At 37.7% G+C, this 23,407-nt stretch overlaps 1 protein-coding gene across 3 annotated transcripts in view; it reads left to right on the plus strand.

Annotated features, from left to right (window-relative positions):
* Positions 1-23,407, plus strand: part of KIAA0232 (KIAA0232 ortholog) — a 51,544-nt gene that overhangs the window by 22,228 nt on the left and 5,909 nt on the right. Inside the window, exons 1-4 of one of the 3 annotated variants that reach the window (XM_035323551.1) lie at positions 3,999-4,081; positions 6,233-6,299; positions 7,643-7,724; positions 9,106-12,403. In XM_035323551.1, coding sequence (XP_035179442.1) covers positions 4,079-4,081; positions 6,233-6,299; positions 7,643-7,724; positions 9,106-12,403 — 3,450 coding nt within the window. In that variant the 5' untranslated portion in view covers positions 3,999-4,078. Of the gene's footprint in view, positions 1-3,998; positions 4,082-6,232; positions 6,300-7,642; positions 7,725-9,105; positions 12,404-23,407 lie in introns of those variants that run through there. The other 2 variants (XM_035323550.1, XM_035323552.1) reach the window with 2 other exon arrangements.

Raw genomic sequence — 23,407 nt, forward strand, 5'->3', positions numbered from 1 at the left:
CTTTCCTAATGCTGTCTTAGTAAAGAAGACAGAACTAAGAGTTGCAAGAAAGTATTTTTATCTTCTTGTTGGAGTGCTGTTGCTTAAATACTGCTTGAAGTTAGATGTTTTTTGTATTGTCTGTTTGTCTGCTAAAGGAAATCAGACATCCCAAAATCACACATCTGTTGGAGATTATTCATATCAAATATTCATAGCCCCAAAAGAGAAGTTAATAAATACACTTCTTTTCCGGTTGTTCCAATATCTTTGTAAATCATTACATATTCAAGTAAAAATATAAAGATTTGCATTCTTGCTACTGAACGGACCAACAGTGGTGTTCAAATACATTCTCTAATGTCATCTGTCTTATTATATTGGAAGAAAACAGCAAAATGCAAACCAGAGCCTTCTTTTATTCCTTAGAACTCTACATAGATTGAACCCTCCAGGAGGGATGTTGTTTTGGTGGATTTATTTATGTATTTATATATATTGGGGGTGGGGATTTCTTTAGTCCTTCCTATTTCTTGAGTACCTCTTTTGAGGGTATTTTATTGGCAGAGATTCTTGGATTTAATTGGAAATTGGACTATGCAAGTCCAAGTTAATTGGAAATTGGGCTAAGCAAGTTCAAATAATAATTCTGCTGAGCCTTAAGCCCATGTCCAGGTAACAGTGACAAGTGCCTGCGATCAGCTTGCTTTTGCAAGACAGCACTAAATTGGCCCAATCATTTAATCTTGCTATTTATGAACAGAGATAATGCTTTTTGCTTGTTTTTCACTTGTTTTGGTTTTAGACTTTGCAAAACTACACACCACACTATACAGTGTTCAGCTTATTTTGGGTAACCATATTTACAGGACTGTCCTGCTTCTCCACACAAGTATATTGTTGAAGATTATTAAAGCTGATGCAGGACATTAAGCACAAAGAAAAGGAATACATGTCTGAATTTACCTGGAAATTTTTTCTTGAGTAATAGACTTACAGACACAGCTTACAGTGGAGATAAATGGAGCATTCCTCATATAGATGAATAGCAGATCCAAGAATTTTGAGTTTAACTAGAAATTCCTCCATGCAGTTAGCAAGGGAAACAGTAAGTTATTTATCATATGTTTAATAAAATTTGTAACCTCAAGAAAAGTCATGTATTATGGCAGTAACTGGTGGAAACTGTGGAGGAAATTCCAAGAGTTTGGAAGGCAGTGAAGGTGCTTGTTTTTAGTTAGCCCTCTCTTCTTATGTGCTCCTGGCCCCTTGACCATTGATTGGCAAGTTACAGTCTGTTCTCATCCTGGAAGCAGTCTGAGGTGCTTATTGCAGCTACTTTTTATTGATCATCAATTTAAGAAAGGCAACCTTGTGACTCTTTTTTTCAGCCTTCTACAAAAAATAAAAATCTGAGACACATATACCTATAACCAGATATATCATACCGTACCAGAATTTTAGAAAATGAAACCATAGAGTTCTGTCTAGCTCTCTTCATCCTACAAAATATAGAAATAGATGTGTGGTTGCAATGAATCACGTCTTGTCTTATTCAGTTCACGTGGCTTAACAGCTGATTCATATGGAATAGCTACCTAATCCTTTGCTTGGTGACAGGCTGCATGCCAAGAAAACAATCCGGATGCACTACAATCAAAGTACATCTCGGTCTGGAGAGTCTGACCTGTTAAAAGAATGATTTGAAACTATGGATATATTGATTAACCTTAATTTCTAGGTTGTTTGAACTCATTCTGTGAAAGAAGTGTCAGAATTCTGCTCCAGATGACCCTGCGTGAACAGGGGTTTGGACCAGATGAACTCCTCATGTACTTTCAAACCTGCGGAGTTCTGTGAGTCTCTGAAATGTGACGAAAATGTGAAAGTGACATGAGGACTTTCACAACTATAAGCTAGAAAGCACTTCAAAAAAAAAAAGAAAAAAGAAAAAAAAGAAAACTTTTTTTTTTGTTGTTATACTGAAGTGTAATGCTTCTCTTTTCAAAAAGCTTAAAGAGGAACAAGGAATTTTCCTCATACCTTACAGGCCTCAAGTAACAAGCCATGTTTAGTAAATAATCCAGGGTACACAGTTCAAAGCTTCTGGAGGAAGGTATTAACTTACGTTAAGCTACAAGGGGGGAAAAAAACACAACGCCACAACCTTTGCCTCGTGAGTTACGTAACCTGATGGAATTTTTCTGTTTCTGCAGGTAATTTATGGTACATCAGATTTGGAAAGCTCATTCTAAATGAACTCTTTTTTTTTTTTTTTTTTTTCCCTTGATATGTTTTCTCCTTTTTTGTCCAGAGTTGTTGGCTATTCCTTATGTACGAATCTGCAGAACAATGTATGTATTTGCCCAGAATTTTTTTGATGGAAGCATGCAAGCCTTAACTAGATTACATTTCTTGGGCTGCAGAACCAGTAGAAAAGCAAAAGTCTGATCTGTGATATCCCCAGTTCTGTAGAATAACATGAAATAATAGTGGTGCTCGAACATTTGTGATCAAATTCAGGGGAAAATAAAGGCATTAAATCTTTAGGACAGTGACCGTGGAGTGCTTGTTTGCAGCCTTCAGAAGTAATCGACTAGCGGGGATAAAGGTCAGCAAGAATTAAAGTGACAGGCCCTAACGTTCGACAGCTTCATCCTAAAAACTCTCAGAGCAGTAGAAGCCAGAGTCCACTGCTACATAGGCAACAGTTCTTAGTGGACTATAATTTTGTGTACGTAATTATAATTTGTTTCCATGGTTCACAATTAATTAAATTGATTATTTTAAATTTATAAAAGAATTTCTGAAGCAATTAAGTTTACAGATTTAGTATCTTCTGTGAACATTTTCTGCGGTTTTACAGGGGTGCAAGCATACATTCAAAAGCAACTTAATTGTAAGCTTGTCGTCTCTGACTGCTCCATTTGAAAAGCAGAGCATGTTAAAAAGATCTTTAAGTTTTGTCATTACCTATGCATACTTCTGGATGCATGTGTCTATACATATTTTTGTATGCAATATTATATTGCAGTATTACATGCAGTATATATGCATACTTTTATATTTACCTATAAACAGTGAGCTTTGCTGTTTTTTTAATTGCTCTCATTCCTCATTATGCAGAACTGCATTAATTTGCCTCTGAACGTTAGTCCGTAAGCAAGACTATTAGGGATCGTCCTATAACTGTAGCAGTCAGATTGACTGTTCTTTTCATGCTGGGTGAGTTCAGAAGCTTAATTTATCTATTAGCACAGTCGTTCCTGTGCCAGTAATATAACACCTCTCCTTTATGTAAGCCTTCCCTTGCCTCAGCCAGCTGATGAAAAGCCAAAAAGCACAGCTTTTGGTGGAACTGGATGTAAGTTAAAGCAGAGGAAAGAAATAAGATGTTTGAAAAAGTAGAATAGAATAAAAATGTGCGGAGGAGGATTTGTGCAAAACATAAGTATGAATTTAAAAAATGATGCTGCTTTCTGTAGTTGGAATGAGAGCAAAGGGTTAGTGGAAATCTGGGTCAATAGTTTAAATAATCTCACAGGTGATCATGAGATTTAAGCTTTTCATGTTGGAATTACAAAGGCAATCCTAATTAAGTGCTAAGATGTCCACATTGGAAAGTACTTTCAAGATAGTCTAGTATTTGGCCTGTTTGGGGACTATCTTTAAATTTAAACCTAAGCAAAGCACTTCAGGCAGATCACCTAATTTTGTGAAGGCAGTGCCTGAAATATCCTGCTTTCTGGCACTGGGGTTGCTGCAACTACAACGCATTAACTTAAACAATGAAAAATTACATTTAATAAATCACATATCCAGCCAAGAACATGGTCATATATAGAACCGTTGCTGTGGCATTTGCTTCATTGTCTGCAGCCTGTTTTTACATACCGCAGCAAGAGGTTGAGTAAGTGGTCTCTAGAGACTTGGCATTCTGCACAGTGCCTTCTTTTTTTTTTCCCTTTTAACCTAGCACTAGCTACATAGGAGTGCTATGCAGGACAGCATGCAGGGTGTCAGCTGACTCAAGTATTAGTTTCATGGTACGGGAGGAAATGAAGTGTCTGATTCGAAAAGTTTTCCCTTCTTCAGTGTAATGGTGAGCATATTGTTGCTGTTTTAGGTTGATTTTTTGATTTGACATGATGGTGTAGACTCACTTCCTTAACTTATTTATATTGCTTAGGTTTTGAGCATTTGCTACAAGCCTCTGCTCAGTTAGAGGGTTCTGAGAGCTAGGCAAAAACAAGGCCAGCTCCTCCTCTGTTGCCCTTTTGCGGGGAGGAAGGGGGAGTCAGAAGTGATAAAGGTATAAACTGACAATTATTACAGCTTCATAGGTTTGTCCATTTTAATGTGCTGCTTAGCTCTTTCTGAATAATATGATTTCTGCTAGTAAATTTACTGATACAGAAGATACCTTCTAATGTTTAATATTGCTAAGTCATCCTCAGTTAAGTACGTGGCATAAAGTTTTATATTTAAGGCTTCAGTGCAGCAATGCTGATGCAAACAGAAAATTGCTTTCTCACTTGACTGCAAATAATTAAAACTTAGAGGTTAGCATTAAGTCAGTGATTCAGTATATGATTTTTCAAGTGTGTTTGGATTTAAATAAGCTGGTTTCACTGTATAATTTAGTATTCCCTTTTCCATAAAATTTACTTGTACTTTAACATCATATATTCACTTTTTTAGCAATTTCTAGCCAGTGGGCAGGAGAAAGAAGGAACTCCTAGACCTTGGAAAAACAAAATCTGCCATGACAGTGACACAGCAGTTCTTAAACTTCTTTTTATGCATTTCTTTACCTTTGTGTTATTCATATTACTTTTGGAGAGAGTGCAAATTCCCTGGCTATGTGCACACAAGATCACATCAAATTCAGGTGAGATAGTTCTATAGGAGGTTTGTAGCAGTTTCCATCTCCAAGTGGGATGGGGACAAGATGCTGAAGCTGTTATTGGGAAAACCAGTATAAGGTACAAGAAGCTGCCCAAGTCTCCGTAGTTAGCACACCCAGCTGTGAGGTACTGTGAAGGGGGCTTCCCACATCATCCTCACATTTTTCAGATTGCCTTTTTACTGTGATTCCAGCCTTCTGTTTGCAGTTGGGAAAGTGCAGTGTAATCTCCAAATGTGGCCCCTGCATATCGAAATAATAGCACAGTACTCACCTCACCTGGTTTGCTTTCCAAAAGGAATTAACATTCCAGGCTGTAGGTTGGTGTTCAGTATTTCACTGACTGGCATGCAAGTTTAATTCTATTAGAATAGCGTGGTGTTTTCTCCAGTGGGATAGTTGGCAGGACACTGTCCTGCGTTATGTGAGTGTTTATCTTTCAGTGTTTTGCTGCTCTGGTACTGCTGCTTTATCTAGAACTGCTCACAAATCTAGGCAGATAGTAAAAGCAGAAAAGTGCATGTGCAAATAGCATTGAAATTGGATTTAAAAAGAAACTTGAGTGTAAAGGTTTATGTGTGGGAATAAAGGAGGAAAATAGAGGCTGATAAGGGAAGATGAATAAGCTATTTTTCCCTCTGTTCTCCTAAGCAAACAACACCATGTTTTAAAATAAGTAAAATAAAATAAAAATTTTTAAATAAAAATTGGGCATTGCAAACTGTTAGAGCAATGGGATATGTTTTGCATGAAGATACTTTGGGAACTTTTCCTCTCTGCCCTTGTTAAACACCTTTTCGTGTTGTTCTACTTTTCACCTTCACTCCTGATTTTCTGTGTCCTTTTTAACAGTCCCTTTCTCGCAGGTTTAAATTGAGCAGCAAAAAGGGTCAGGCTTAGCTTTTTGAAATGTGTCTCGGTGATGAGCTGATTCCGGAACTTTTATCCTGAGACACTCAGCTAAATCCAAGTGATACAGTGCAGTAAATGTGATGATCTATGTAGTTTACAAAACCTTGGATATACAGTAATTTGTGACTTGCAGTTTGAATGTATTCACTTGTGTGAATGCATTCACTTGTTTTGTGGAATTGTTTTTACCTCTGATTAATGTATTTACAGGAATGAATTTATACTTAGGAATAATTTTCCTTGCTTTTTAATGCGTAGCTACCATGCAAAAATACACGGCTGCCAAGATATGTTTACTCTATTGATGTTTTTGTATAAAATGAATATTCTTTTATTTGTGGTAAGCTATATTTTCTTTTTTTTTTTTTTGTGTGTGTGTGTGTGTGTTTTGTTTTTTGTTTTTTCCTTGTGGTTTTGTTTTTTGTTATTGTACAGAGCTCTGGGATTGAAACTTTAGTGGAGGAGCTTTGCTCCAGACTGAAAGACCTTCAGAGTAAGCAAGGTAAGGAATAAATCTTGAAACTTCTGAGGCTGTATATTGTATTTACTAACTGTATACCCTTCTGAGATTTGGGAGAAGAGGGGATGGGCTGTTTTTCAGTAGCTCTTCTTTAGGCCATGCAATTTGAAAATACATTTGAATAATTTAATTCAAATAGTTTAAACAGTTGTATTCTAGTATGCTTTATTTACTTAAGAAATAGCCATTCACAAATGTAATTCTTGTGAAAAGAAGTAACTGTTCATAACCAATTAGGCATGCATTTTTAGTAAATATTCCATATTCAGCATTGTCTCTTCCCGCCAAAAGAAATTACAATAAAGTGGGCTTGATTCTTTTCCTTTTGTATATTGATATTTACAAAGAATAGCTATCCTTGTGAAAATCATCCGAGTAGCTGTCACAGAGGTGTACTTAAAATCCCCGGTCTTTAAGGGAGTGGTAATGAGGATATTATGTTCCCAAGCGTATGGCAGGGAGCATAATATAAAATTATGTCTCCAATGGAAGTTCATTGCACTTCAATGTTTGTTCAGGCACAAAGCAGCAGCCTTTGACACCTTACAGTAAAAATAATATGGGTCTCGGGTAGTATAAATAGCAATGAAGGGTAAGTATTTGCCTGCTTAAAGCCTAATTTTAGCTGTTTCAATTCCCTTTTTTATGTTTTTAAACAGTAATCACTAGTCTCTCACTATTTCATACTGCTGTGATACTTTCTTATAGAGCCAAGGTGATGCAGACCATTTATTTAGAAAAAGGTAGAATTTGTCTGCATCTTGTAGCATTTTATTTATTTTTGTATTTTACATATTTTAATAGAATTAAAAATCAGTGTAGTCACCTCTCACATAGGAAATATGCTTTTATATCCACACAAAACACAGCAATTACTGCCAGGGTACTTTCTTTTGGTGAAGTATTTGAGAAATTAGGTGTAACTACTCATAAAAAGGCTTAGTTAAAGAAATTGTGTTTTGTTTTGGTTTTGTTATACGTAGCAATGTAAGGAGGGGATAAGGATTTGAATATGAAATAATTAAAAAATACTCCATAGTAAGCCTCCTAGTGAGGGCATTGTTAACCACGGAAAGGCCTGCTGCTGCTAGCCTGTCAAGTTTGGTGAAATTTATGGGGTTTAGGAACACAACTGTGGAAAACTTGAATCTGTTGATTTCTTGAGACTTCTGTATGCATAATACACAGCCCATGCTTTCATCTGTTATTTAAAGTGTTTTATGAAAAAAAACTGCACATCCTTGTGCTTTTTGTTAAAGACTGTTATAAATGCATTGCATTTTTGAATTTTTCTGTTAAGCATTTGGAATTTTCTTCCAAAACAGAGGAGAAGATTCACAAAAAGTTAGAAGGCTCTTTGTCTCCTGAGACTGATTTATCTCCCACAGCAAAGGATCAAGTAGAAATGTATGTTGTTGTTATTATTATCTTAGAACATTCTCTCTTCTATCCTTTTACACACACATTTTAAAACAGTGAAGTTAACTTAGTGGTAAATCTGGAGCTTTTTGGATATTAAGCAATCCTTTTTTTTTTTTTTTTCCTGCCATCCTCTTTTGTTTATCTTACATGTTTAAGCATAAGCATTTAGTGCCATAGGCTAGTTTAATTTCTGGCAAGTCCTTACTACTTCATTTTGCTGCCTTCTTTTGGCTATATGCAGAACTCAAACCATATTGTGTTTTGATTTTCCTGAGACCAAGTCAGCTAGACAAATTAAAAGCCCTTAAAATGGTATTAATTGACACATTTCAGGGAGAGAATCAGTTTCCTGTTTTCAGAACTCTTTCTTCTGTTGCAAAAATGGGAGACTGCAACTCTTTATAACCCTTAAACTCTTTATAACTAAAACAGTCTTCTGGTTACCAAGTACCCTGGTGTTCTTGTACCCAGGAGCTTTATCGTTGTCTACTCTTGGAGATAAGACTCTCAGTATCTTTTACTAACAACCACTGCTAGCAACAGTCTAGTCCAAGTGTTGCTATATGGATGCTACTTCTTCAGGGTCTTGATTGTGCTGATGCTTAACTTGACTGACTTCTTGTTTTTAAAAACAATATGGAAATACATGAGAATCGGTATAGATCTCTTTACTGTCAAACACATTCTGCTTTCATGTGGCAGAAAAACATTTTTTAATCTTGTCCCTGCTGGGCAAAGCTGTGATGCATCTTAAACTACTATATAACTATACTTTTTTTTTTGCAATAACTAAGACTTTTTTTTTTTTAGAATTTGGAGCTTATTGTCTGTCTATGCAAAACCACGTTGATGATTGATTTCTGCAGTAACTTTTATTTTTTTTAATAACGGGAAGAACAAGCTATGTAGAAGCTAACAGTTCTTGTTTTACAAAGGAGAATTAACTGGCCACTGAAATTCAGAACTGAATTGACTGAGAATCAGAAGTTCCACATTTATACTTTAAACCAAACACACGTAAGACTGGTATAGTAAATTGCTACGTTATCTAAGAAAATTGGAGTCAGGCCTTCACTGTTTTAAGCATTCACAATTTCTGTCTACAATGAAATTCAATACTTCCTAGAACTGGGATTGTTTTGCTTTGCTGTGTTTTTTTAATAATTTATAAGTGCTTTTAAAGCTATCTTAATCTCCCCTTTGTTGTCATTCAAATAAACAGTGCTAAGAGTGGAGTGTGTGTAAGTAGAACAAACCTGATATTTTGACAATCAGATTGGTAGGGATTTGATGTGTTTTACTTTCTGATTCAAATGCTTGTCTGAAGTTCAAAGATACAAATGTCACCTTTTTGTGTTGCTTTCAGGTACTATGAAGCGTTTCCTCCTCTTTCTGAAAAGCCAGTTTGCCTGCAGGAAATTATGACTGTATGGAATAAATCCAAAGTATGCTCTTACTCTAGCTCCTCATCTTCATCCACTGCTCCACCAACTAGCACGGATACATCTTCTCCAAAGGACTGCAATAGTGAAAGTGAAGTAACGAAAGATAGAAGTAATAAAGTACCTGCCACTGTACATGAAAGAACGCAGCAGAAGAAAAGTAAAAATGAGAAAGAAAACAAATTTAGTAACAATGCTGTTGAAGATAAGCCTGTTTTGTACAAAAAACAAGTCCGACATAAATCTGAGGGAAAGATGCGTCCGCGCTCCTGGTCATCTGGGTCCAGTGAGGCTGGCTCAAGTTCTAGTGGTAATCAAGGTGAATACAAGGCATCGATGAAATGTATAAAAGTAAGACATAAAACAAGAGAGGTTCGAAACAAAAAGGGGCGTAATGGGCAAAGCAGGCTTGCAGTGAAATCTGGTGAAAAGGCTGATAGAAAAGTCCACAGCGGAAGCAGTAGCAGCAGTAGCAGCGGGTCCATCAAACAACTGTGCAAAAGAGGTAAAAGGCCATTAAAAGAAATTGGAAGAAAAGAAGCTGGCGGTAACGATGGAAAAGATTTGTATTTAGACAGCAGAAATGAAAGGGAATATAAAGAAGAACCCTTGTGGTATACTGAGCCGATCACAGAGTATTTTGTTCCTCTTAGCAGAAAAAGCAAGCTGGAGACTACGTACCGCAACCGAGAAGATATATGTGGCATAACATCAGAGACTGTAGAAGAGTTGTCTGAATCAGTGCATGGTCTTTGTATTAGCAACAATAATATTCATAAAACATACCTCGCAGCAGGTACTTTCATCGATGGTCACTTTGTAGAAATGCCTGCAGTTCTAAATGAGGATATTGACCTCGCTGGGACCTCAATTTGTTCTCAACCGGAGGACGACAAATATTTAGATGATGTTCATCTATCAGAACTAACGCACTTCTATGAAGTGGATATTGATCAATCCATGTTGGATCCTGGTGCCTCAGATACGATGCAAGGGGAGAGTCGGATTTTAAATATGATTCGACAAAAGAGTAAAGAAAAAACTGATTTTGAGGCAGAATGTTGCATAGTGTTAGATGGAATGGAGTTGCAAGGGGAAAGTGCAATATGGACAGATTCGACCAGCTCTGTTGGTGCTGAAGGGTGGTTCTTGCAAGACCTTAGTAATTTAGCTCAATTTTGGGAGTGCTGTTCATCTTCTAGTTCTGGTGATGCGGATGGGGAAAGTTTTGGAGGAGATTCTCCTATCAGATTCTCCCCCATCTTAGACAGCACAATGCTTAATTCACACATGCTTGCTGGCAATCAAGAGCTCTTTTCAGATATTAATGAAGGGTCTGGTATAAACTCTTGTTTTTCAGTGTTTGAAGTGCAATGCAGTAACTCTGTTTTACCATTTTCTTTTGAAACACTCAACTTGGGAAATGAAAATGCAGATTCTAGTAGCACTGCTAATATTCTTGGGAAAACACAGTCTAGATTGCTAATATGGACCAAAAATAGTGCCTTTGATGAAAATGAACACTGTTCCAATCTTTCAACAAGAACTTGTAGTCCATGGTCACACTCAGAAGAAACACGTTCAGACAATGAGACTTTAAATATTCCGTATGAAGAATCCACGCAATTTAATGCAGAAGATATTAATTATGTAGTTCCTAGAGTGTCTTCAAGTTATGTAGATGAAGAAATTCTAGACTTTTTGCCAGAAGAAACCTGCCAGCAACAAGCTAGAACTTTAGGAGAAATGCCCACTTTGATTTTCAAAAAAAAATCTAAGCTAGAATCTGTCTGTGGTATTCAGCTAGAACAAAAAGCAGAAAGTAAAGACTATGAAACTACACAAGGGTGTAGTGAAAGCAGTCCACATGGAGATGGCTACAGCTCAGGGGTTATTAAAGATATTTGGACAAATATGACAGACAGAAATTCTGCAGCAATGGTAGAAATAGAAGGAATAGAAGATGAATTGTTTTCAACTGATGTAAATAACTATTGCTGCTGTTTGGATACAGAAGCAAAAGTTGAAACCCTCCAGGAGCCCAATAAAGCAGTGCAGAGATCAGAGTATCACCTTTGGGAAGGTCAAAAAGAGAATTTAGAGAAGAGAGCCTTTGTCTCAAATGATTTATCAAAAGTAGATGGTGGTGACTATACAACGCCATCAAAACCTTGGGATGTTAACCAAGATAAAGAAAACTCTTTTATACTTGGCGGTGTGTACGGGGAGCTGAAAACATTTAACAGTGATGGAGAATGGGCGGTGGTGCCACCTAGTCACTCAAAGGGGAGCTTATTACAATGTGCAGCTTCTGATGTGGTGACGATAGCTGGTACAGATGTGTTTATGACTCCAGGTAACAGCTTTGCCCCTGGTCATAGGCAATTATGGAGGCCATTTGTATCATTTGAACAGAATGAGCAATCGAAGAGTGGAGATAATGGATTAAATAAGGGGTTCTCTTTTATCTTCCATGAAGACTTACTGGGAGCTTGTGGTAACTTTCAAGTTGAAGAACCAGGGCTTGAGTACTCATTCTCTTCCTTTGACCTGAACAATCCATTTTCTCAAGTTCTTCATGTAGAGTGTTCGTTTGAGCCAGAAGGAATTGCATCTTTCAGCCCTAGTTTTAAACCTAAGTCAATTCTGTGCTCCGATTCAGACAGTGAGGTTTTACACCCCAGGATATGTGGTGTTGATCGAACGCAGTACAGGGCTATACGGATTTCTCCGAGGACTCACTTTCGCCCAATTTCTGCATCTGAACTTTCTCCAGGTGGTGGAAGTGAGTCAGAATTTGAGTCAGAAAAAGATGAGGGAAGTATTGCTGTCCCTTCTCAAGTAGATGTGTTTGAGGATCCGCAAGCAGATCTCAAACCTCTGGAAGAAGATGCAGAAAAGGAAGGGCATTATTATGGAAAATCAGAGCTTGAATCTGGAAAATTCCTTCCCAGATTAAAAAAGTCTGGAATGGAGAAGAGTGCACAAACATCATTGGATTCCCAAGAAGAATCGGCTGGGATGTTGCCAGTAGGAAACCAAGATCCATGTTTAGAATGCAGTATGAAAGAATCCCTAGATGGGAGGGCAATGGAGAGCTCTAAAGTAAACTGCAGAATAGTGGAGCCACGTGAGGAGACTAGCAGGTTTTGCAGTTGTAAAGCAGGGTGCCATTTCCCCACATACGAGGATAATCCTGTTTCTTCAGGAGAGCTTGAAGAGGTATGTGGATGTGTAAAATTATGGAATTTGCAGCTAACAGCTGATAACCAGCAGTTCATCATGTGACAGTTCAATTTAAATGATTGTAATTATATAGCTCTCTAGAAAAATGTAGTCCTATAGAAACACAGGAGATTCTGCCTGAACATCAGGAAACACTTTTTTTTGCTGTGAGGGTGACAAGCAATGGTACAGGTTGCCCAGAGAGGTTGTGGAGTCTCCCTCCTTGGAGATACTCGGAAGCCGTCTGGACATGGTCCTGGTCAACCTCCTCTTGGTGGCCCTGCTTCAGCGGGGGGGTTGGACACAATGGCCTCCAGAGGTCCCTTTGAACCTTGATCATTCTGTGGTTCTGTGGAAAAAAAAAAAAAAAAAAAAAAAAAAAAAATCTTCAGGCATTACAGTGTCATCTTGCATAGCTTTAGAAATATATGCATGTGTACACTCATGTGACTTTAAGATCTGTTTGCCTTAGGTTTTCATTTCTTCCTGATTTACATATGTTAAAATGTGCATAAATTTTGAATAGTGAGATATTACTGATTTTGATTTGAGCCTATTTTAAAATACTGAAGAGGAAAATATTGTCAGTTTTTTCAATATGAATTTCAACATGAATTGTAGTTACTTACAAGTAGAAGACTATGGAGTTGAATTACTGCATGTAAACTTAAGCAAAGAAGGGTTTCTAGAAAGGTTTAATTAATCTGAAAAATGAAGTGTTCTCCTGTTGGTATTAGACACAAAAAGAAATAAAGTACGAATGCAACGAATGCAAAATATACATTGCTACTGCAGCGCTGTAAGGAGGCCTCATTCTAACTAAGACTTAAGCTCAGAATTTTGTTTCAAGTCATTGTAGACATAGGTTAAGTAACGACCAAGAGCAAAAACTCTTCCAGACATAAATAGCCAAGTCTTTCTTGCTGTTCGTTCCCTTTGCTCTTGGGGGGGAAAATGATAATACTAATAATAAAAAAATGACCTGCAAAATCATTTCATTGAGTGGCCAGCTCAGAGAAATTGTCTGGATAGCTAGCAGTTGGATCTTATGTTCTCTTTTCCTCTTCAGTCTCTTCTTATGCATACTTGGCAGTTGTAGCACCTCCATTGGGAAGGAATTCTTTTATGCTTTTAACTGGAGAGTTGTGCCTTGCTTGTGTTGTGCTGACTGTATACTCCTCAATTACAAGTTCGAAATGCTAATTCATATATGGGAAAGCTAACTATTTTCTCGCTAAAACTAAAGCTAACCTCTTTGTTGAATGAAAACAGAGTTCCTTATTTTGCTTCTTCCCCATTTGTTTCTCCTTTCATTCACCTTTAAATTAATCACTATTACTGCTTCTCTTACCAGTGTCAGTAAGTTGTTGTCTGCTGCTTGTACAAGAAAATCAAACAATTGTGGTTCCCGCTTCCCTGGGGATTTTCTGTCTTTGTGCCAGGCCTTGCAATAAAAGTCACCAAAAAAATCCATGAGTAAACTTAGGCTGTAAGTCGGAAGAGATTCTGGAAATTACCTTTTACCAGGCAGACAGAATCTAGCTTTATCATACAGCAGGACATAATAAATGAATAAATGGTATAATGCACTTATCTGTGATAGAGACTGAAGTTCCTTCCAGCCTCTTCAGCAGGAGACCAAAAGGTCTCCTTTCTGGTTGCTTAGTGCTCCACAAGGATGCTTATTCTCATCTTTTCTTCAACTAATTGCCCATACAATAAAGTAGAACATTTCTGGTATAGGATAAGAAGTTTACAGTGGTAACAGAGTTTATAGTAGCTATGAGGCTTGAAAAAAACTAGTTACTGAGTACTGGACAGAAATTTCCAGTATTCTGTTTTCCTTAAGTTCCCTACAACAAGAAGCAAGCCCACTGCTTCCCATGTTCAGGTCACGTAATTTTATAGTAATTTTCATAGCTTCAAAATTAAAAGCTACTGTTAAGTACAAAGGGCCAACAACTATCTTGGCAGTCTAGACTCCAATTTGGTTTGAAATTAAGCTCTTCGTAGGGGGCTTGAGGAGCTTCATTACAACTTAAACTCAGAAAGACTGGGTTAACCAGCCCTCCAGTATCTAGTGTGTCTCAAGAGGATGTGTATGCACTCTGAGCTTTTCTAAGAGCCATTAGTGTGCATCTGAAGTTAATTGGCTTTTTGGCTTGAGAACAGTTATTTACATTTATTTTTGGAGTTATATCTATTTGTAAAAATTTTGGAGTTATATCTATTTGTAAAAGAGAAGCTTTATAAGCATTAAAACAATACATTCTAATGTGTTGGTTATGAAGTAAACTTCAGTCAGTAAAGATGATTTTTTGTGCAGGAATGGGTGCAGATATCATACAATTAGATGTTTAACGTGTGAACTTTCTGTAAAAGTAGTATTATTTTCATGAGTGTTAAATTTGATATAAAATACGTAGAATTAGAACAGTTTAGGAGAGGCGTTCCTCTTTGATACCCCACATGTATATGCATGGGAGAGAGTTTTAACTTGAGCAGAGGCTTGAAGAGAATTGACTGATTAGTAGAGATGAATATTTGTAATTTTTTTAACGAGGCTTTCGTGCTTTGTTTTATTGACTTCTGATAACATTTAAATGTATTGTTTTAACTCACTGTTACCCAACAAAAGTTTGAGTCGTGTTCTGAGATACGGGTTTCTCCAACATTTTGCGTAAGTAATGGACTTAAAAATACTAATGTAGACCACGGTGTAATAGTGGATGAGTATGTTTTGTGTCACGTTAACTTGAATTATATACATGCTGTGCAAATACACATCTTGGAATACCTTCTATTTATAAGAATGTACGAGAATCTTATTGAGTTTCCTCCCTCGTACCTTCTTAAGTAGCATGCCTTCTTTAGTAGAGTACTTCTTCAGGATTATAGCATGTTTTGCAGCAGGAATTTGGTGATAGATCCTGGAGAAGTTATTCAAAATTGAATTATATTTATATACCTAGCTTTAAGATTTAACTTAAAATAAAAAAAGGGAGGGTTGGGGGATACTGAGGTACAATCTTTTTTTCTTCCAAGTAAATACTCTTACCACTTAGCTCTGGAGTAGTGGGTAAGTATGCACTGCGATCCAGTTAATGGTCTGTAACTAATAACGCTGGAACTCTTACCAGTAAATGTTATGTGGACTCTGATCTAGTAGGTGTGTATAAGAACTCATGTGCTTGTATTGCTGAGTCCTTGACATAGATAAAGGAACTTGTGGGTTCTGTTGGGGTTGTTACCAAATTTCTGAGGTCTGAACATGCCAAGAACGCCTATGGGGCTGGGAAATTTGACTGGCAAAGGCACTGAAGTGTTTATGGATCTTGTGACTTAAATGGGGTTAGATTTGGTGAGGTGCTGTGTTTGACTGGAGTAATGCAATGCCAGTATCTAACTTCTGTAGGAAGAACTGGTGGGAGAGGAAGGGAGGAGGGGTGCCTTACATACGTTGGTTCTGAGAATAGTGTATGGGGTAACCTGCTGTAAAACCACTAGGGTGGCTCTTAGGAGAATCAGGTAGAAAAAACACAGTCATCCATATACAAAGCAAAGTACACCTTTGTAAAAGGGATTGTAACTGTGGGGCTACCTGAGAAAGGATTGGTCCAGATAGTTCAGATATGTGCTGATCATGGCAGATGATGAAAACAGCTACAGAGACTCTAGGCTATAATTTTCTGATTAATAAGACATAATTTGTTGAGATTTTGAAAGATGGAAGCCTCTTGTAGGAGAGGACCTTAAAAAGATGGAGTTCACAGTGTTGGCATAAAATTCATGATAAAAAAATACATATGAAGTAAGCCAAAAATGTAAAGATTTGGTCTGCCTCTAAGTCCTAGAAGTAAATCAGGCACAGAAAAATTTCTGAAGAAGGATTTTTTTTTGAGACACACAGTGCATGAGCTTGAAAAACTATGAAATGGTAATGACAAAAAGGTGCTGTTTAATGTTTTTTTTGGTCATCGTTTGAGTTATTAATGAAAAGACAATTGACCGAGCAAAAGAGAAATACAGATTATAAATTACACTGGCTTTGCTAGTTGTAGGAATGTTCAGCTAAATATCCCAAGGAGCAGCAACTAATTTGAAAACAGTCTAGAAAAATACTTGTTTGAGAACTCAAGACGATAGAAGGTGCAGAAAAGGCAAGCACATTTCTATCTTCTGAAAGAAGGAAAATGGAACAAGGGTATTGTCAATGACTCTTAAGTTACCTGAATAAATGTTTTAACCAGTAAATGGCATGGGTGCACCATTAAATGTAGAAGTTACTAAGTATTGGCTTGACAAACAGAGATTGTGCACTCAAAGTAACTATCACTGGCTTACTGTTATTCTGAAAGTATTTCTAGTGGACAAGGGAGATCATTAATTTTGTGGTCTGGGGAGTAAAAAACATGTTTATGAAGATCCCTGATGATATCAAACTTGGAAGGCCTACAGTTATACTGGAAGACAGGATTAGAATCAAAAGGCTGTTGAAATGGAGAAATGAGCTGAAAAATAAAATGCAATCCAGCATGGACACATGCAAACTTCTGAAGAAAAAATAATCCATTTCACAAACGCAGCATGAGGAGTGACAGGCAAGGAAATGATGCAAAACAGAAAAGCACCTTCAAGTGTATCATAGGCTGAGCGTAAATCAGCAATGACACAGTTTGCAGAAGACAGCAGCAACACTGTGATCTATAAATAGGAATGTCCTTCTGTAAGAGGGGAAGTTATTGCTCCTCTGTAGCTGGAACTAGCAAGCCCTCTGCTGGAGTCCCGTGCTTGGTTTTGATTATCTTCTTTCAAGAAAGATATCCTGAAGAGAGCAACACAAAGATCACTGCTGCTGAAAACAGGGTGAAGGAACTGAGGTGGTTGTATCTCAAAGAAAAGAAACTTGAAAGAGTACTCCGTAGTCTTGCAGAAGCCATTCTCACAGTCACAGAAGACAAGGCAAAAGCTGTGCTTGTCCTATAAGCTCTGGCAGACACAGAGGAGGATGTGATGGCCTTAAAGCACGGCAAGGGAGATTGCAGTACAGGAATTGTAACAAGAAAATGATCTCCCTGGAAGGCTTAGTTGTTTTTAGGGAAGCAGTAGTAATTCTCTCTTGAATAGACTTAAAGTGTAGGCAAATATCTGTTAGGCATAGTGCATTGTAGTTGATTCTGGCTTTGTGCAAGCCTAGAGGCTAGATGACCTGGCTTCCCTTACAGATGTGTTTTCAGTGAAATTCCAAAATGAGGTGACTGCCAGATAGGCTTTAAGGATATAAAGTTAAACCCTTTATTTATGACTAGCTTTTAGAGCCAGATGTGTATTCCTTGAGTGGAATAAAATTGGGTGGACTAAAAGTTGGATCTGATCTTTTGGAATAGGACTCAGTGGGTTCATTGCTGCTGTGACTTCTAGATTATTTGTTTGTGTTCTTCCTAATCGTAAGGGATTGCAGAGCAGCTTCAAGAAAACTTTCACTTACAGAGTTTTTCTGTACAGTTACTTACTGACTTTAATTTTTCTGTTATTGGTTATGAAACTGACAGTCATAATGCTTCAAATAACGCTCAAATACTAATGAGGTTTAGTGTTTGTTCTGTTCAGATTCTGCAACGCTCTTGTCACTGCCTCGATCCTTGTCAGCATGCGTTCTGAAACGGCAGAAACGTTTAATGCTGGTGTTGTCAAATCAGTATCTAAAGAAAGTGGTATCGGTCTTGAGGTGATAGATGAGAATTGGAAAGAAAGGAATTTTAAATTTGGGAAGCAACGTTTTGCCAAAAGACTTGAGAAAGAATAGTGGAAAAGCTTAAGCCTTTTTTTTTTTATCCTCTGTGTATTGAGTTTGTTTTCCTGATTATTGAAGCAATTTAATAGTCTCAATTGTCCCATTTTGGCACTGTAAATGAGGTGAATCTAGGGTCTGCTATTTCAGTCTAGTGTTAAAGTGTCACTTCTGGGTACAAATCGAAAACATTTTGTGTATAGTGATCTGTATAATGTTGTTGATTAAAGCTACCGGAAAGATAATTTTCTTTAATGCACTGTTTTCATGTTTGGCATCTGTACTTTTAAAATAATGTGAGCATTACAAATGGTGATGTAGCTTAGATTCTTCTAAAAAAAAATAAAAATTAGAAAATGCCTTAGTTATCTCATAGAACTCTGCAGACGTAGCTAACTTGTTTCAACGTCTACCCCTTTAACATGTTGTATATGTTCATATAATGTAATATCCATATTTACGTATATGAAAAGGTCTTAAACACGGGACATTTCATGAGCTTGGATTTCACAGTTCAAATCTTCATTGCGTAGAAGTCTTAAAGAAAACGGGGTAGAAAATAGAATAAATTTAACTTAGAGGGTTGTGTTTTTGCTTTGTTAAATACAAACATTTGTTCATTTGTAAAGAGTGGATGAATAAAACTGCAGGGAGGGATGCAAAAATAGAGCTCAAAGGCACACGATGTTTATGTTTGTGTTTGTAACAGGGTTGAATTATATTTATGTTTATTTTACATATGTATTTATGGAAAAGTAAAAATCTAGCCAAGGAAATCTTAGCTACCTATCCTTTCCCTCTTCTTGTACATTGGTTTCTCAAAAAGAACTGGAGTTCCGTAGCAGCAATGTTTCTGTACTTGAGCAAACCACTTTATTTACATGGAGCCAAACACTGAGATTTGTGGTTAGAATTGCTGTTTTACTAACTGCAATTACAGCCTTTAACCAGAAATATGGAAACAGAATTAAATGTACACAGTGCTTGGAAAGGACAAAATTTTATTAGACAAAAATCAAGTGTGTTCTGTCTCACCTTGGTCTCAGTCTTGCTATTTGATTTGGAAAGACACTGTGCTGTTTCCTCCACTTGTAAATGGAAGAGATGAAGGAAGCAACCTTATGTAGAGAGGTGGCACTGGAGGAGAGAAATATCTCTTGAGGTAAAGGAGTGAGAATTTTTACAATTGAAGGCTGCAAGAAACAAAGATAGAGAGGACTGAAAAATGTATCTTGGGGAGGGGGGGGGGAAGCAGTATGATGGGCAAAATAATTTAGCAAAGCTTCTCTTTTTAAAAGCCCTGAAGCTTAAAGTGCCATTGAAGAGTAAGACAAGGCAGCTTGCCTTTGTTTCAAGGGCTTGAGCCAGATGGTCCTTTAAACTGCAAACCCCAGCTCTGAGATCAGGTTTTGATATATATAAAAAAAGGAAAGAAAAACAAAAAGGCCTGGAAGAGTGGAACAGCAAAAAGATTGACAGAAAGACAGGTGTGGGTGGGCAGAGGGATTATTTGATGCTTTGCATAAATTTCGCTTGAAGACTGAAGTTCTGTCCGTGCAACTTTTCTAGCTAGCAGCTGACTAATCTGCCACGTGAATTTGCCAGGGAGCTTTGCCCCTAACTATAGGGAAGAATTTGTGATGGATGCAAGGAAATCAGCAAAAATTATCACCACTTCTCATACAAAATTAAATGTTAGTTAAGGAACAGAAAAAAATACTGAACTAACATTTCCCCTCAGGCTATTGATAAGATTTAAGTTGTTAAGCAAATCCTCAGCAAGCTCTTGGTGGAGAACGAATTGTTTCATACTCATAAATGCTAAGAAATTGGAGAAGTTGCAAAATAAAACATTTTGTATCTGTTTTTTATTCCTGGCAGAAAAATAACAAAGTAAATTCCTAATGAATTTACTTCATTATATGGACAATGAAGCTCTTACCTGAGGAGAAATAATTTGGGAAATAAAAGAAAAGGGGGACGGGGACGGGAGGGACATGTTTGGGGCTTTGTGGTTGTCTTAAAATTTGCCACATGAACTTCCCTCTTAAAGCATTTGTATGCATGAGGAGAGGGAGGGGGGAATTCCCAACCCACATCCCCTGTTTTTTTTCCTACATTTCGTTCCTTACCGTTTCCATCTGTGTGTCTGTCCTTTGTGTAATCACACCTCGCACTGCAGGTGTGAGAGAACCAGCTTTGGGGATGGACTGGGTCAGCTTCCTTGAATTCTGCTTTCATACTTTTCATCCTTGTCTTTCTCAGCTTTGGTAGTCACTGTTACCTCATACACCTAAATGCCCCTGTCAGAGGTATCCTAAAAAGGTGGCTGTAGTGTCCTGTAGGGAGAAGAGTTTCATCAGTGTCAGCATGCCAACAGAGCCACTGGAATGTGCTGCTCATCAGGCTGCCTCGTGGTCACTGCCGAAAGATTCGGCATTAGATACCTCAGTTGCTTCCTGTAGTGGATATGGAAAAACATTATACAAGCAAAACAAGTAAAATAATAAAATTACTCTCCTGGGATTCGTTCTGGTAGGCCCAGCTCGGCCGACAGAAGTGGTAACCATGTCAGAGTGGCTTGGCCTTCTCACCGGGTGGATGTGAGGTGGTGTGCTGCTGCCTGCTCGTGGGGCAGCTTCATTGCCTGAGGAATTAGTTACTGCTCCCCGTGGCAGTCCTACGAAGAAAGCAGCAGTACACTGAAGCTGTGCAGAACAGCAATCTTCCCAGCAGCCTTATTTCAAGTCATATGTGAGTGGGAGAGGTGAGGAAAAACCACATCTGCTATAGGAAACGCCATTGATGGGGCAGGAAACAATCTTTCACTTCTCTGCCTGTTTTTCCCTTTATTCACTTGTATCCTTAGCAGAACACTTAATTGCTATTCTGTCACAATGCTCATGATCAAATATCCTGCTTAAAGTGGTCATTATCCACTAAAAATAATAAAATGTCTCTTTTGTATTAGCTTCTTTAGCCTGGATAGGTTAGAGTTGTTTCACTGTAATCAGATCTTTGAACAGCACTAGAATTCTTAGCTGGGGAAAAAAAAAAAATATATATTGCTTTTTTTCCTTTAGAAAATATTGGAATTGATGTTTGCCATGAATAATTATTTTTTATACAGGAGGTTTTATTTGAAATTTTAGATGAAAGACCTAAGTGGATAGCCCTGCTGTTGTATGAAGTTCTTAGGAAGGTTTATTTGAGACAGACACAAAATGATACTGGAAGGAACAAAGGTGAGCTAGTAGCCAATGAAAGGTGTATAAATACTGGTTAAAGTTTTGAGGGTATTTTACTTGTCTTACAAACTCGTGTATAAATGATAACAAATATTAAAATCACTTTGTTCTGCTGTTGGTTTAACTGTGTGGAGAAGGGGACAGAAACAGAAATAGAGGCAATGAAAGAATTGAAATTTGAGGTTCTGCATGTAACTGCGCAAGTCTGACCTCATCTACTGCAAATCAGGAGAAAACTGTGGCCAAAATTAACCAGGATTCAGGCACAAGAGAAGCTTGCGTAACTGTAAGATAGAGTAGTTTTGGGAATTCTGAATTCTTCAAGTGATTTTTATATGTCCTTAACCACGGGCTCTAAGAAAAACCTCAGTTAGCCTATGTCAAGCTGTAAAACAAGGTAACCCATCGGTCTTCTCTCAGAGCTGCACCAAGACCAGGAGTGCAGCAACCACAGCAGTTGGTTTGGCCTTGTTATCTTTGAGCTCTGGTTAAGAGAAAAATAAAATAACTATGAAGAGTTTTAGAGAGGAAGGAGTGCAACTTGCAGTTTGTAATACTAGTAAAATTTGAGAATAACAGCTGTTTAGTTGGGTAGCTGGAAAACTTAAAACTTTTCAATGAAAACACTGGAGGTGTATGCGTGAGAAGGAGGCATACACTGAAAATGCAGTTTTAACAGAGAATGCCAAATTGGTATTTCATATTTACTAGTTAAGTGTGCTTCAAACCACAGAAATGTTCGTGATGACAGATGAGCAGTTGTAGTAAACATCTTGGCAACTGTAGGGAAAAGTGGTGTTCTTCAGTGATCGTACAGAGTAGACAGCAGCTCCTGTCCCCTCCCTAACCAAAAGGACTTGGTATTGGCTTTCTTTTTGTCTATGGTTTAATTTCCTCTTTTCTCTGGAGCTGGGGTTTGAGCTTTTGGATTGTGGTTCCAAAAGGAGAGTGTCACGATAGGAAACAAGCGTGGTGAACTTTGATATTCCTTATGGAAGAACTTCACTAGGGAAAACCAGCTACATCTGGTAGCCACTTCTGAATACAGCACTCTGGATTTGCTCATTTGGTTTGAGAGGGAATTCTGTCTGTTAAAAATGTGTAAGTTTGGGTTCTGCAGGTCTGTAGTTCTGCGGTAGCTTAAAGGGGAGCACAAGGAGGCTCCTTGGTTTTTCACGCGTAAATATTCTCAGGTTTACAGTGGAGGAGGCTGGACAGGGAGAGACTGTGCTGAAACTCCTTTGTCAGCACTTTATAGTAGCTGGTAGCAGTGTGGTTTGTATGAATTGTTCCACCTAGCATCTGTAGGGGATGCTGCAAGCTGGCATAATCTTTTGAAGGTCATTGGGGTTACCGCAGATGCAGTCATAAAACCAGTGGCATGTCTGTCACAATGAGACTAGTACCTTAGCTATGTCTGTTAATTCCACAAGGAAAAGGATCTGCTAAACTTGAATTAGCATTAAAATACAGCACTGGGAGACAACTCAGACATAAAGATGTAGATTAAAATTTGTAAATATGAGATTAAAATGTAAATTATTGTAGATAGAAATGTGAGTAGATTGAGACAATGTTTTAGCATAAATACAGATTATCAACTAGTTTTTCCTCATGTTGACATATTAATTCTCCAGATGAATTTTTTCTTATTGCTTATGGTAATGGTACTGCTAATTCACCTTTCCAGAATTTAAGCATTAAGTTTTGCTGCTTTCTGTTTACTTCCTTCCCTGTTCTGTTTCACACTGAACTATTTATCATGTTGGCTAATGCTGTTTCATTACGTCACTGTAATTTTCACCTCTTGGGTACCTGTGTGTTCTCACTAAGACTACAAAGCGTAGAGCTGGAATTCGTGTTTTTGTTCTGGGTTTGTACAACTCTACAACAGTCCGAGCCCTAGAGTGGGATTCATACTAGCAGTAATAGTTGAGGTTATGGCTGTAGCCTGACAGTCCT

Source organism: Oxyura jamaicensis, chromosome 4, assembly GCF_011077185.1.
Source record: "Oxyura jamaicensis isolate SHBP4307 breed ruddy duck chromosome 4, BPBGC_Ojam_1.0, whole genome shotgun sequence".
NCBI classification, from domain to species: domain Eukaryota; kingdom Metazoa; phylum Chordata; class Aves; order Anseriformes; family Anatidae; genus Oxyura; species Oxyura jamaicensis.